This window comes from Natator depressus, chromosome 6 (assembly GCF_965152275.1).
Source record: "Natator depressus isolate rNatDep1 chromosome 6, rNatDep2.hap1, whole genome shotgun sequence".
NCBI lineage: Eukaryota > Metazoa > Chordata > Testudines > Cheloniidae > Natator > Natator depressus.
In genome coordinates, this window is record NC_134239.1 from 103,389,360 (window position 1) to 103,405,717 (window position 16,358).

Below are 16,358 nucleotides of genomic sequence, written 5' to 3' on the forward strand. Positions count from 1 at the left end.
CCCTGCCTGGCTTGAGCAGAACAACAAAACAACTTGCTTAAGAAGGATATGCAGGGTCAGAAACATAGATCACAATAATATATCCATTGCAGGGGTGCTAGACCCCCCCCCATTGGATTCCACTGCCCCTGTAACTTATCAAGATTGATTAATTTATACAATTACATGTAAATCCATTCATTTTAAGTATATATAGATTATGGAGAGGTTTCAAGTTTTTTTTTTCTCTCTGACTGAAGGGGAGGTATAATAGTGTTGTGATTAAGAGACAGAACTTAGAGAAAGGAGACCTAGATTTTTGTCCATGGTCTGGCACAGACTTTCTGTGTGACCTTGGGCTACATACCTAAATTTCATCTGCCTCAGTTTTGCCATGTGTAAAATACTTAACCGTCTTGCAAAGATGTTGTGACATTTTTGGTTCTCCATTGAAATGGCCAAATGATTAAATAAGAAAAAAGCAATTCAGTCCCAATGCAGTAAAATACTGAAGGAATTTCAACTCTTGTCTTTAGTATGTGACTACTCATTTGACTTCAGTGGAATTATTCCAATATCTGGCCCACTTTATTTTGTATAGAGCCAAGATATTGAAAAATAAATATGGATTTTGGGTGCCCAGCTTGAGACACCTTAAAAGGGCCTGATTTTCATAGAGCAGGTTCTCAGCATTTCTGAAAATTAGGTCCCTTTAAGATGTCTCAATTGGGCACTCAAAAATTGAGGCTCTAAAACCATCTGTCATCAATTTAGGATTTGTCCCTACAGTATGTTTAATAGTGTTATTTCTAGTCTAGTTTTAAATGCCCCAAACTTTCAATGGCATGTTAGTCTGCATTTCCAGAGTAAAATATAATACACTATCAAGTGCAGTTTTGCTAAAGCTGGATAAAAAAAGAGTTTTAAGTTTTATCTGGCAAAAATTGTCCAAAATATATTTATTTGCTTTCATATCTGATGAAGTTCTTACTAAACTGTCTGGAAACTGCAGAGGTACACAGAAAGATATTTACATTTTAATATTTTATATTGTGAATACTTTGGTTTAAAAGATCTGATTGTAGTATGGGTATGATCTTAGTAACATCATCAGGACAAATAATGGGACCTGATTCTCGTTTCATTTATATTGGTGTAAAAGAGTAGTAACACTACTGAAATCACTAGGGACATACCAGCATCAAACTTGTGCAAGAGAAGAATCAGGCCAAGTAAATTTATAAACATGATTAATCTAACATTTCTTTAAATAGGTATTAGATGCACTGATAAGTCACCTTCCTGAAATTCTTGAACTTATGACTACCAGAGGAGAAAACAGTGGATCAGAAAGCAAAGTAAGCAACCTGTGTTTTGTAGTCTAATTCTAAACATGAAGGAGGTTAGTACTGAAGTTGTTTCACATATGTAATGCTCATTGAAATCACTGAGAGTCTGTTTGCTGAAGGATTATGGGACCAGATCCTGACTCTGACAAATCTGCAAACTGACATTTGTATTTGTTTGTTTACTTATATACATATCAAGAGGGAGAGATAATTATATAGATGTAAGGCCCTTTTGCACAATGCAAACATTTGCAGTTTATACTTGCCTTCTGTCTGAATAAATAACCACAAAGTTTCCGAGTAGCAGCTGTGTTAGTCTGTATCCGTAAAAAGAAAAGGAGTACTAGTGGCACCTTAGAGACTAACAAATTCATTAGAGCATAAGCTTTCGTGAGCTACAGCTCACTTCATTGGATGCATACAGTGGAAAATATAGTGGGGAGATTTTATATACACAGAGAACATGAAACAGTGGGTGTTTCCATACAGACTGTAACAAGAGTGATCAGGAAAGGTGAGCTATTACCAGTGGGGGGTCGGGGGGAACCTTTGGTAGTGATAATCAAGGTGGGCCATTTCCAGCAGTTTACAAGAACAGTAGGAGGGGAAATAAGGGGAAATAGTTTTACTCTGTGTAATGACATATCCACTCCCAGTCTTTATTCAAGCCTAAGTTAATTGTATCCAGTTTGCAAATTAATTCCAATTCAGCAGTCTCTCGTTGGAGACTGTTTTTGAAGTTTTTTTGTTGAAGAATTACCACTTTTAGGTCTGTAATCGAGTGACCGAAGAGATTGAAGTGTTCTCCGACTGGTTTTTGAATGTTATAATTCTTGACGTCTGATTTGTGTCCATTTATTCGTTTATGTAGAGACTGTCCAGTTTGGCCAATGTACATGGAAGAGGGACATTGCTGGCACATGATGGCATAAAAAGGGATCAAATTTTCAAACATAGTAGCTAAGTTACATCTAAGTTGTGCAATTGCATCTTTATGGTTTCATAGTCAAAGTGTAGTTGCATATGTCTAATAGTAATTTGTATGCACATCTGCGTAACTTTATGTAGAACTGCCCCTTCAGACAGTGAATCCTTTTAGGAGGAGTGATGGCCTTGTGATTAGGGTACTGAACGAGTACTTGGGAGACCTGGGTTCTACTTCCAGCTCTGTAACTTACTCCCTCTGTGATCATGGACAAGTGTCTCAGTTTTCCCATCTGTAAAATGGGGATGATACTACCCTACCTCACGGGCATGCTGTGAGTACAAATTTATTAATGTAGGGAGGTGATCAGATTGTCCATTGCTGGGGGCCCATATATCAGCATGATTGGATGACTGGATTTTGCATGTGCAAACACAGGCTATCATCTTAAAATAGGAACAAATCAGTCTTGTAGATTTCTAAATTAACATAATTTTTAGGCTTCAGTTAATACTGTGTCATAATGACTTGAGATTTTAAATTTTTAATGTTTTTATTTTATATTTTTAGTTATTGACTGTCCCTGACTTGATTCCGGCACTAACGACTGCGGAACAGAGAGCAGCAACTTCTTTAAAATGGAGAACTCATGAGAAGTTACTACAAAAATATGCATGCCTGCCTCATATCATATCAAGTGATCAGATTTATTATCGTTTTTTGCACAGAATGTTGACAATCATTATGACAAATGTGAGCCCCAAGCTGTCTCTGTCTCTCTTCTGTTGTTTTCATATTTGTTTCTGATGCTTTAGAATGACTAATACAATATAAATAATACCTTTATGTACTATATATTTTATTTAAAATTAGTATTTATTATACTATCTTCTATAGAACAAAGTTAGATTGTTCACTAATTTTATCACATAAGAACCCCCCCTCCTTCCTCCCCACACCTTTCATAGGAAAAGTTGGACTTCATTAACATTTCAAGAAATTGTCATGTATTCTTTTCTTGATTTCCCTTCCCATGCCATTACTGATTCTCAATATGTTTTTGTGTAAATCAAAATTTTCTCGTCTGGAAAATGACTCTTTTACTTGATCCCTTAGCTTACTTTATATTACACTCTTTCTTTTGTGACATTTAATTCCATGGAATAAATTGTGCTTTAGAAAGACTGGATTGGGGCCTTGTTAAATTAATCAAGGAGAAAGAGTACTGTAAAAAGGCATTATTTTTTGTTGTTTATTTTTGGTAGCACCAATAGTGTGCTAAGTGATTTCCAGAAACAGTAGAAAGTGCAGTCCCTGTACCAAGGAGCTTAAACACAAAAAAAGGATAGAGAGAGTAGAGAAAGTGGGTAAATTATATAAATAAATGGTCAAAGTTGATGGGCCCAATTCACCATTGCATTACTCCAGTTTTACACCAGTGATATGCCAGTGATTTCTGTGGAGTAATGCAATGGTAAATCAGGCCTCATATAGCTTATTAGCAATAATATGAGACAAAATGTAGAAAATGTGCATGACAGTTAAATGATTTTAGTTAAAACTAATATATTTTTAAAAGAAAAGGATGTGGGAGCTCTTTATTATTTTCGCACATATGAATAAAATATGAATGGTAAACTTTTTCAGTGGCATGACCTACTTCAGTGTGAATATCTGGTAACTATATAAAAAGCTGACCCATAAACAGAGGCTGTCGGAAAATGGAAAATGAATCCCTGAAATGCAAAACATATTTTTAGTTTTCACTCAACAACCAAAATATTTCAATTTGGTATGGTACTGTGCTGCTTCATGAGAGCTGTAGTTGCTTCATGCTCTCAGTCTCCCCTCCTGTCCAGGCTCCCTGGTCGGACTCCATATCCTGTTACGCACCATTGTCTTCCCTCTTGGTGAGCGGAGACTGTACCTTATGGGAGTCCCAAAGCCATGATGTATCATGGGAGATGAAGTCTGACTGGGGAATTCAGCCCCAAGAGGAGAATGAGGATGTGGGGCAACTGAACTACAGCTCCCATGAGGTATTGCAGCAGCATATCCGAATCCAGATATTTTGGGTTTTGGCTGAAAGTGTTTTGGTTTTAAGAATTTTTTTTTAACAAAAAAAATCAAAATTTTCTGCAGAAAACTATCACTTTTCATGACTCTTTTTTGTGGGTCTTAAAGTTAAGCATGTGCCTAAGTGCTTTACTTGAATAAGGATAGAATTAAGCAACAGCTTAAGTGCTTTGTTGGATCATGGATAAGGCTATGTTTCTGTCACAGGGGTCATGGAAGTCATGCAATCCCTGACTTCATAGAATCATAGAATATCAGGGTTGGAAGGGACCTCAGGAGGTCATCTAGTCCAACCCCCTGCTCAAAGCAGGACCAATCCCCAACTAAATCATCCCAAGCCTGACCTTGAAAACCTCTAAGGAAGGAGATTCCACCAACTCCCTAGGTAACCCATTCCAGTGCTTCACCACCCTCTTAGTACTTTGCATAGCTGAGTGAAAAAGTTTTTCCTAACATCCAACCTAACCTAAACCTCCCACACTGCAACTTGAGACCATTACTCCTCAGTGGTAGCAGATGACAGAACAAGAACAGTCTAGATCCATCCTCTTTAGAACCCCCCTTCAGGTAGTTGAAAGCAGCTATCAAATCCCCGCCCCCCCCCCACCATTCTTTTCTTCTGCAGACTAAACAATCCCAGTTCCCTCAGGCTCTCCTCATAAGTTTTCCAGAGATCTCCATGACATTCTCCCAGGGGCTGCAGCACTCTGGAGCTGGCAATCAGTGGGGCCTTGACAGGGTTCCAGTGACAGGCCAACAGCAGCAACAGGTGATCGGGGTGGAGGAAAGGCTGCAAGGTTCCAGGGACAGGTGACAGACTCCTGAGGGGACCCTCCTCAGGGTTCCAGCAATGGGCGACAGCCTTGTGCACGGGGTGGGGGACGACTTGGGCGAGTGGCGGAAGGTGTCCCATTTTCTCTTTGGGAAATATGGTCACCCTGCAGCTCCTAGTTGCCCTGGGCAGAGGGCCGCCCCTCCCCAACGCAGCTTCCAGCTGCCGCAAGTGGAGGGGATCCCCACAGCTCCCAGCTACCACAGTGGCAGGGGAAACCATGGAGCCGCAGCACTAAAAGTCACAGGTCACGGCTTCCGTGAATTTTTGTTTATTGCCCGTGACCAGTCCGTGACTTTTACTAAAAATAACCATGACAAATCTTAGCCTTAATCATGGGCCAAAATTATAGGTCTGTAAATACTACACACATCAGGAGCCATGCAGACCCACAAAAGCTGAAATCAAAATGCAGTATACAGTAAGTTATGTTCTACATGTGCCTAGAGCACAATACAGGTTCAGTGTTAAACATTCAGACCTTTTTAAACATCTGAGTTTGTTCCTACATTTTATGGAACTAAATGTTTTCAACCAGCTGTGCCTATAAGTTATTGTTTGGCTGTTATCAGTCTGAAAAGTGACATTGTTTGAATTAAAAAAGAGGTCTAATTAAATATTAATGGAGTCTATTTGTAAAAATACTTGATCTGAGTGGACATTAAAAAGTATTTCAACTTGAAGTGTAATATCTGTTACCCTTAGAATGAAAAAATAATGTAGAATATATTGCAAGGGGGAAAAAAAGGAAAATAAAACCACATGCCAAAATATCACACTTTCAGAAGGAACCTGATGAGTTGTCTTATTTTTCTCTTGTAGTTGATAGTGTGTCCAGAAGTACCTATACATGCCTTTAGATGTTTAACTGTATTTCCTGTTTCTTTTAAGAATGTTCTCCCTGTCCAAAAAGCAGCTGCTCGAACTCTCTGTGTTTATTTACGCTATAATCGCAAACAAGAACAGAGGCATGAAGTGATTCAGAAACTGATTGAACGTAAGCAGTAATTTTTTCTTGATTATTTTATGAGAAGCAAATTAATTCTGGTAAATGAAAAGGAGATGGTGCTTAGGATTGTACTCTGTAACCATATCATCAATGAAGAAACAATATTCAGAAGACATACGGGACCACCAGTTTGGTCCACAGTGTCATCAGATAAGACATGTGAATATGTACCACAGCTATGCAAAGTACTCAGCAGGAAGAGTCTATGCAGGAAATTTACCATATGCTGAAAGATCCTGTAAACCCACACTGCTGGAATTCAGTATTTTTAGCTGAAGGTGTTGTATTATACAAAGCACAGTTTTTCTTAGAAAATAGAACACTAGAGGCTGCATTTTAAAGAGTGCTGAATGATACATTTTCTGAAAAATGAATAATTTATAGAGGATTTAAATAATTTAAAAGCAGCTGACAAATTTGACCTACTGATCTGTACTGTAGTTCCTCAAAAATTGCATAGAAGGATGAAAAGCCCTCATTAATGATCCTTAGTGTTTGCACAGCTCTAGCTTCATGCACCTGATATGTGGCGTGAAATGCACGAGTTTCTGTTCCATGTACCAGCTGTGTCACTTGGTAGTTTTGACGTTTCAGTGGGCTAATCAAACACAGAGGATGATATCCTGGGCCCCATTGAAATCAGAGGCAAAACTGCACTGTCTTCAGTGGGGTCAGGATTTCAACCAGAGAGTGAATTTGAGATAGGCTGACATGCTGGGGTTTGTGACAAGTTTATTGACCCCATCACAACCATTAAAATCACTTTCAGTCTCAGGCTAATCCTTGACATGATCTATTTCATTTTTAAAACTTTACAGATAACCTTTTTGGGGTTTTATTTTCCAGAGCTGGGCCAAGGAAAAAGTTACTGGAACAGACTTCGCTTTTTAGACACCTGTGAATTCATTATGGAACTGTTTTCCAAATCATTCTTCTGTAAATACTTCTTTCTACCTGTGCTCGAGCTTACCCATGATCCAGTAGCAAACGTGAGGTATTGTACCAATTGTATGAAATTTTATATGGAAAAAACTAACCCTATTAGTTTCATGGTGTATATTAATATAATATTAAATGGCTTCTTTAAATAAGTTGAGTAACAGGGCTAAGATTTTCTGTGATAGTTGAAAAGAAAAAGAGGATTATAAAATATCCAGAAGAACATGGTATGATAGGACACAAAACCATGTTTTTTATAACATTAAATCTTGCCTATTAATCTACTAGAGCATGTCAACATAATAGTGGTTAGAGGAGGACCATATGATATCATTTATTTGTATTTTTACAAAGACCTTTATAGGTCTATTAAAGAAACTCGATGCCTAATTCAAGACCCATTAAAATGAATGGGTGTCTCTCCCACTGAATTAATTGAACTTTGGATCAGCCCTCTGTTGATACAATATGAAGGCTAAAGTATTGACACAAATTAGAAAATGTCTAGGATAGAAAAAAATAGGAATAAATTATCAATTTTCAACATAAAAGATTCACTGTGGGGTGCCTGCAGGTTCTGTGCCTGGCTCTTTATTGTTTAATAAATTCATTAATGATCTGGAAGTGAACTGAACAGTTCAATAATGAAATTTGTGTCAGTCACAAAATTATTTAAGTTAATCAAGACGAGAAGACACTGAGGAACCTCAGAGGGACTTAACAAAGTTAAGTGGCAGCAGAATGGCAGATAAAATGTATTGATGAGAAATACAGCTTAAAAAAAAAGACACATTCTGTAATCCATTGGAATATAAAAACAAAACCTAAACATTAAACATGTGAAATAAATTCTCTTTGAATGTTGGGAATACTATTTTTTTACATTATGTATAATGTTCTACACATGTATACCTAGAGCTGTGTAAAAATTGTATTATTCTGGTATATTGTATATTTGAGAAACAGTTGGTGATCATGTAAAAACACTAACTCATTTGAAAAAATACTAACTCCTAATGTATGTGCAAAAAAGGGCACAGTTAAGGTTGCACAAACAGCCTTATCTTTGGATGTCCAAACTTTAGAGTATTTCACTTTGCAACCTTAATGTTCTTTTAACACAGTTTTTGCATGAGAATGGTATAGTGAAGCTAGTGGATCTTCTCTTTACTCTTACCACTAATACAAGAACAAAGGGATATTCAGTGGAATTGAAATGCAACAAATTTACCACTGATAAAAAGGAAATGCATTTTACAGAATGCATCAGTAGCCATTGTCACAAGTTATCACATGGCCAAAAGCTTAGCAGGATTCATAAAAGAGAATATGGACATTGAGAGCATCCACAGTTGTATCAGTATGCTAAAAGTAAACAATGATTTAAAACCTCATATATACTGGCATAAGTCAGCTACTAACTGGTGGGGTTAAGTAAAAACTTCCCCTATGGACATCTTATTCCATAATTTTCTGGTTGGGGTTTTTTTTTAGCTTTCTCTCAAACATGTGGCACTGGCCATTGCCAGAGCCAGAATACTAGACTAGATTGCCCATTGACCAAATCTGATAACGGCATTTTTTATATTTCTACTCTCATATTTCAGTACGTACACAGTGGTTCAGATTCCACATTTTGTAATAATATAGTATGCTATTTTTGTACTGATGACATTCTAGAAAATGCTTTCAGGATTGTAAATATATTAGTTTTCTATATCTGAAGAAGATCTGTTTGAAAATAAGGACATTTTGCTTCCTGTATTTATATTTATTTCTTTAATCAAACTGAATTTATATTACAAAATCAGAGAATCATTGAAGAAAACTGAAAAATGTTAAATTTGCTATTTTGAGAAAATGGCCTCAAAAATTTAGTTTCGTGGCTGACAAGGTACAGCTTTGTGTATATAATTCCGTTACAATAAAACTCTTTCTTTAAAGAGTTTCTGCTGGCATTTTCTACTGTGTAAAATTGAGCTTAATTATTTTAGAAAGATATTAACAGTTTCATGCAGCATAGTAAGCCATTATGGAGAGCAGTACTGGAAAGCCTATTAAATACTTTATAGAATTTTGAATGTTCAGTGATATTGTATCAGGCAGTCACAACTTTATCATTGCAGTGTGAGCACCTGCAAAACTGCTAGGAGTCAGAAGTGCAGCCACATTTCATTATCCCATCCAGAATTACCCTGAATTATTTAGAGATTCTCCTCCTCCTCAGCCTTACCTCCACCCTGTAGGCCCTTCCTTGTGATCTCAATCTTCAGGTCAGGGAGAGTTTGTTCAGACTAAATCATCTAGCAGTGTCACAATACAGAGCACTTCCTCTGCTGCAGTAGCCTGGAAGACCAGAGAACAAGAGTAACATTTTGAAAAGTGTCTAAAGTCCCATTTTCAAAAGGGACTTAGGCTCTTAAGAGTCTAAATCTCATGGATTTTCAATGAGACTCCTAGATGCCAAAGAACCAGACACCTAAGGGAGTTCAGCACCTGCATGTTTTTGAGAATCCCACCAGGCACATATCTAGACCTTTAGGTGCCTAAATACTTTTAAAAATCTGTCCCTAAGTCACTCTTTTGAAAATAGGACTCCGGCTCTGAAGTCACTTAGGTGCCTTTGAAAATTTTACCCTGGGACTAGAAATAACTTACATTTTAAGTGTTGCTTTTCACACTCTTCAGCTTTGCTTTTCATTCTTACTTAGTCAAAGGACTTCATAAAAATCAAGTTTAGAGTTAGGCTGAAAAATAAAAGCAGATATGAAGTGGAGTCAAATTGGCTACTGCTTTTATTAAACAATGGAACCAAGTATTTGCTCACTATCTGCATTAGAAGTTAAATATGAATTCCTTTGCTTACAGAATGAAGCTTTGCTATTTGTTGCCAAAAGTGAAATCTACCCTGAAGGTCCCCACGGACAAACATTTACTTCAGCAATTAGAGTTGTGTATAAGAAAACTTCTCTGTCAGGAAAAAGATAAAGATGTTTTGACTATTGTAAAACGAGTAAGTATTTTTCTGATCAAGGAACATCTCATGTTGCAGCTGTCACTGCAAATTAAAACAATTGATGTCTTTGCTCTTGAGGTTGGGATAGGAGGTCAAGGACTCTGTTATTCTTTTTGTCAGTTTGAACAATTGGAATCAGAGAAAATGTCAGATTGAAATATATTATATTTTGCTGAATTTAAGAGAAGGATATATTTTCTTGGTTTCTTAAAATACAGTTAACTGCTTGACACTGTGAGTCAGGCTTTCTTGTTTAGTGACTGCCTCAGCCTGCTCCAAGGGTAGCAGTATGAATACAGGTATGGGAAGAAAGGTTCACATTGGTAAAAATGAGTAAGAATACTTGAGGTATAAATGTTTTGCTATTGTTTCTATTCTTTAGTAACAAGATGCATTTTCTTTGTGCTAGATTGTACTTATTCCCAACACAGCCACTCAGGAAAGAGGTGGGAAGTAAAAATGCCCTCTTCTCCCAGTGCAGCCAGTTTAGGACTACCTGGATTGCAGTCTTTATGGATGCGTGCCAACTCTTTCCCCCTAAGAGCGAGTGGGTGGGGTATAGATTAAATATAGCTTTGCCTCCTCATATACGTCAGCCAGCAGTATAAGTAGGCTACATCCCAGAAAAGGCTGGGGGTCATCACAAATTACTCTACCTCTCCCCACCCTAGTTTAATGGGGAACCCCAAGAGGTATTGACAGTGTCTGCATTACTCTCATGCTCTCACTTAAGCACAGCACAGCACAGCTAACTTTAGATCATATATAAATGGCACAATTTAGCCGTTCCTTTGTGAATCAGAGTGGGATTTGGTGAGAAAACAGACCTCTATGAGTATTTTCTGATTGCAGCATTAACGTCTCAGCATATGGGTTGTTATATAAGCTCATGGAGGATGGATACATCAACTATAGGTCCATCAACTTGGCTATTAGCCAAGATGGTTAGGGACACAAATCCATGCTCTGGGTTTCCCTAAATATTTAACTTCCAGAAGCTGGGACTGAACGACAGGGGATGGATTACTCAGTAGTTGCCTTGTTCTGTTCATTCCCTCTGAAGTGTCTGGCACCGTCCACTGTCAGAAGACAGGATACAGACCATTGGTCTGACCCACTATGGTCATTCTTATGTTCTAAACAATACAAAAATGTTTCTTCAGTTTTAAAAAAATCCTTACAAATGGGACCCCATTAAGGTATGTTAGCAACAAGAAGAAGGTCAGGGAAAATGTGGGACCCTTACTGAATCGGGGAGGCAACCTAGTGACAGATGATGTGGAAAAAGCTGAAGTACTCAATACTTTTTTGCCTCTGTCTTCACAGAGAAGGTCAGCTCCCAGACTGCTGCACTGGGCAGCTCTCAGTGGTGAAAGAACAGATTAAGGACTATTTAGAAAAGTTGGACGTGCACAAGTCCATGGGTCTGGATCTAATGCATCCGAGGGTGCTGAGGGAGTTGGTTGATATGACTGCAGAGCCATTGGCCATTATCTTTGAAAACTCATGGCGATGGGGGGAGGTCCCGGACGATTGGAAAAAGGCAAATATAGTGCCCATCTTTAAAAAAGGGAAGAAGCAGAATCCGGGAAACTACAGACCAGTCAACCTCACCCTCTGTCCCTGGAACAATCATGGAGCGTGTCCTCAAGGAATCCATTTTGAAATACTTGGAGGAGAGGAAAGTGATCAGGAACAGTCAACATGGATTCACCAAGGGCAAGTCATGCCTGGCCAACCTGATTGCCTTCTATGATGAGATAACTGGCTCTGTGGATATGGGGAAAGTGGTGGACATGATATACTTTGACTTTAGCAAAGCTTGTGATACAGTCTCCCACAGTATTCTTACCAGCAAGTTTTAAAAAGTATGGATTGGATGAATGGACTATAAGGTGGATAGACAGCTTGCTAGATCATCAGGCTCAACGGGTAGTGATCAACGGCTCCATGTCTAGTTGGCAGCAAGTATCAAGCAGAGTGCCCCACGGGTTGGTCCTGGGGCTGGTTTTGTTCCACATCTTCATTAGTGATCTGGATGATGGGATGGATTGCACTCTCAGCAAGTTCACGGGTGACACTAAGCTTGGGGAAGAGGTAGGGTTCAGAGTGACCTAGACAAATTGGAGGATTGGGCCAAAAGAAAACTGATGAGGTTCAACAAAGACAAGTGCAGATTCCTGCACTTAGGATGGAAGAATCCCATGCACTGCTACATGCTGGGGACCGACTGGCTAAGTGGCAGTTCTACAGAAAAGAACCTGGGGATTACAGTGGACAAGAAGCTGGATATGAATCAACAGCGAGCCCTTGTTGCCAAGAAGGCTAACAACATATTGGGGTGCATTAGTAGGAGCATCGCCAGCAGATCGAGGGAAGTGATTATTCCCCTCTATTCGGCACTGGTGAGGCCACATCTGGAGTATTGCTTCCAGTTTTGGGCCCCCCACTACAGAAGGATGTGGACAAATTGGAGAGAGTCCAGTGGAGGGCAACGAAAATTATTAGGGTGCTGGAGCACATGACTTGTGAGGAGAGGCTGAGGGAACTGGGCTTATTTAGTCTGCAGAAGAGAAGAGTGAGGGGAGATTTGATAGCAGCCTTCGACTACCTGAAGAGGGGTTCCAAAGAGGATGGAGCTTGGCTGTTCTCAGTGGTGGCAGATGACAGAACAAGGAGCAATGGTTTCAAATTGCAGTGGGGGAGGTCTAGGTTGGATATTAGGAAAAACTATTTCACTAGGAGGGTGGTGAAGCCCTGGAATGGGTTACCAAGGGAAGTGGTGGAATTTCCATCTTTAGAGGTTTTTAAGGCCAGGCATGACAAAGCCCTGGCTGGGTGATTGAGTTGGGGATTGGTCCTGCTTTGAGCAGGGAGTTGGACTAGATAACTTCCTGAGGTGTCTTCCAACCCTAATCTTCTATGATTCTATGAAGGTATTGAATGTCAGCATTTTAAGCTTTCCTACAATGACAAGTTTCCTTTTAAGCTTAAACTTAGCATGTTCTTGGAGTTATTGGACAGCTTAGGGTAAAAATATTATTTTAACTTTTTTTATAGACGGTGTTAGAATTGGACAGAATGGAAATCTCTGTGGATGCTGTAAGTGCCTTCCAAATTTTACACTTGCGAGTGAGAGTTAAAAATGTATGGCATGATATATGATTATTTCTGTTACTTTTTTTTATTTTAAACTTTAATCAGTTTCAGAAAAGGTTTTATGAAAATGATTTGTTGGATCAAGAAAAAGAAAGAGAAGAACAACTCCTGTTGGAAATGGTATGTTTTTAAATATAATATGCCTGCCACAGTTTCATAGTTTAAAGCTAAATATTTATATATGTTGTTGGGAAGGTGATTCCAGGGTATGGGTGTAGTGAAGTGTGTATTATGGAGGTGTGCTGGGGGTGACAGTTTCCTTTTCCACTGTAAAGTAGGGTTAAATCTCTAAAAACAACATAAACCTCCCTCTAATTATTATCTATATTACACCATGTCAGTTAGGAGACTGAATTTTTGGAGAAATTTCACACTTGAAAGCCTTGTAGATTAAAAATTTTTAAGCTCTTTAACAACTTTCCTTTATGAAATTTTCCAAGAGACCCTCATGTTTTGGCAGACTTTTGTAATGTAATAATCTAAATACTTCAAAATTCACACTCAGCTTCAGTATGCAAAAAAGCTAATGTCATAACTTTTCTTGTGTGCCAAGAAAGCCAAAGGAGGCTGTGTATCTGCTGTAGACTTTCTCAATAAGAAAGAAGGGGTTGGAGGCAGTGACAGCTGCAGCCCAGCAGGGGGGAGGCTCAGTGTGGGTTGCATGGAACACAAGGGGCTAGGAGGCACTCAGGAGCCGCTCAGCGTTGGAAAAGAAGGCAGATAAATGCTATTGCTTCCCTGCTGCTCTAGCTTCTAAATCTACTGTGGTTCACTGGAGCTGTAAGCCTGGCAGAACTCTGCAGCTGGCACTCCCCCGGGTAGTCTACCATATCCCTGGATGCTCACACACCAGCCAGTCAGCTCTCCGTATGCCTACACTGCAATGAGGGTATGTCTATACTGCAAATAAAAACCCACAGCTGGCCCGTGGGGCTCAGGCTACAGGACTGTGTCACTTCTGTGTAGATGTTTGGGCTCAAGCTGCAGCTCAGGCTCTTGGATCCTTGCATCTCACAGGGTCATAGTGCCCTGGCTCCAGCCCAAGCACGGAAGTCTACACTGCAATTTCAACAGCACCTTAGCCTGAGCCCCGCAAGCCTGAGTTAGCTGGCCTGGGTAAGCCGTGGGTTTTTAATTGTAATGTAGGCAGGTGCCAGTTGCTCCCTGACCTGTCTGGTGTGTGAGAGCTGAGGGCCCCATAGGTTTTGGAGGAGGATTGCCTGCTTTAACACACCTCTTGTTCACAGCAGCAGGACTCCTCTCAAACGAGCCATCACAGGTTAAATACTGACCTAGAGATACTACCTTGTCCTTCCAACACTGCTGCAGATCCCCCATACCTGGCACTCTTTGTTCTCTGCAGACACCGCTGAGCCTCTTGTGCCGGGCACTAGCATTTCCAGCTCAAGCTCCACTCACCAACACTTTAGGCAGCCTCTCTGCCCTGCTCAACTTCCTCTGCTGATCTCAAGCTCCAGCCAGATCTGCTAGGTAGCAGGCTGTCTTGTGAGCTCAGTCAAGGGGTGAGATTGGATCAGTGCCTAGGCAGGAATGCCTAAGGGGCTTATCTGACTAATTTCTGAGCTGACTTCCCACCCCTGCTTTGACGTTCTATACTCAGTTCAGTCCTGGTGCCCACCTCTACTCAGATTTCTCGCATTTGGAACAGGGAAGTAGGAGCTGGCTTGGGCACTGGTGTTTGTGGACTGGGACTAATTCAGACTCCCCAAATTCCCCTATTATGTTTACCCTTTATAGAATTGTGACAAAGTTTCTCCTCTACCTTGGTGAGTCTTGCGCTTATTGGCAGATATGCTCGCCTTGGAGCTTCATGGCAGCCCTCAGTTTGGCTGTTTTCGTGAACCTACAGTCCAGGTCAAATCCTCCTGTGTCTGACCAGGAGTTGGGAGGTTTAGGGGGAACCCGGGCCTGCCCTCTACTCCAGGTTCCAGCCCAGGGCCCTATGGAATGCAGCTGTCTAGAGTGCCTCCTGGAACAGCTGTGCAACAGCTACAACTCCCTGGGCTACTTTCCCATGGCCTCCTCCCAACACCTTCTTTATCCTCACCATAGGACCTTCCTCCTGGTGTCTGATAATGCTTGTACTCATCAGTCCTCCAACAGTATGCATTCTCACTCTCAGCTCCTAGCGCCTCTTGCTCCCAGCTCCTTACACATGCACCACAAACTGAAGTGAGCTCCGTTTTAAACCCCGGTGCCCTGATTAGCCTGCCTTAATTGATTCTAGCAGCTTCTTGATTGGCTGCAGGTGTTCTAATCAGCCTGTCTGTCTTAATTGTCTCCAGAAGGTTCCTGATTGTTCTGGAACCTTCCCTGTTACCTTACCCAGGGAAAAGGGACCCACTTAACCTGGGGCTAATATATCTACCTTCTATCGCTCTCCTGTAGCCATCTGGCCCGACCCTGTCACAAGAATGCTCACGTTAGCTTGGCCTTGGCCTGGTGGGGTTATGCTGCATGCTCCTGACCGCACCTACCTCTGTCAGAGCCCCATACCCTCAACTGCCACAACCCCATAGTTGTATGTCCTCACCTGCGTCCCTGATGCACCTCTCCCCACTGAGATGCCCATGCCTCCTGGTTGTCCCCTACCAGAGTCCTGCAGTGTCTTACCTGAAACACACCTTGGTAGTCCCTCACTCCCACCCCAGGCATATCCTGGCACCTCCAGCTGGCCCCAAGGCAGAGCCTCACACTCCCCTCAAAAGCATTACATGTATCCAATTGCTCAAGCTTAATTGCCGCCTCTGAGCACTTTGGTTAGAAGTAACACATTCTACATTAGTGTAGTAAAAATATGACATGATGGTGAAATGTCTGTTTCACTGAGGCTGGAGTTAAGTTGTGTGTTCGAGCATGATTTTGAGGAACTTGATGTGTTCGCTGTGTGGTTGCATGAGGAGTCTGAGTACATCTGGACAGTATGAAATAATCTGGTTGTTAACGGTGCATAAATTGGTGATTTCCTTGATTTCAATTATTTAGTTAATTGGAACTACACTTGAACAATCTTAACCATGATTTAATGAAGTTTTTTTGTGGGGATAGTAACT

At 40.4% G+C, this 16,358-nt stretch overlaps 1 protein-coding gene across 3 annotated transcripts in view; it reads left to right on the plus strand.

The window, feature by feature from the left end:
* PPP4R4 (protein phosphatase 4 regulatory subunit 4) overlaps positions 1-16,358 on the plus strand; it is a 117,421-nt gene that overhangs the window by 88,552 nt on the left and 12,511 nt on the right. For all 3 annotated transcript variants that reach the window (XM_074956169.1, XM_074956170.1, XM_074956171.1), the window contains 7 exons: positions 1,254-1,337; positions 2,824-3,006; positions 6,053-6,158; positions 7,017-7,164; positions 9,978-10,122; positions 13,186-13,227; positions 13,330-13,404. In XM_074956169.1, coding sequence (XP_074812270.1) covers positions 1,254-1,337; positions 2,824-3,006; positions 6,053-6,158; positions 7,017-7,164; positions 9,978-10,122; positions 13,186-13,227; positions 13,330-13,404 — 783 coding nt within the window. The remainder of the gene's footprint in view (positions 1-1,253; positions 1,338-2,823; positions 3,007-6,052; positions 6,159-7,016; positions 7,165-9,977; positions 10,123-13,185; positions 13,228-13,329; positions 13,405-16,358) is intronic.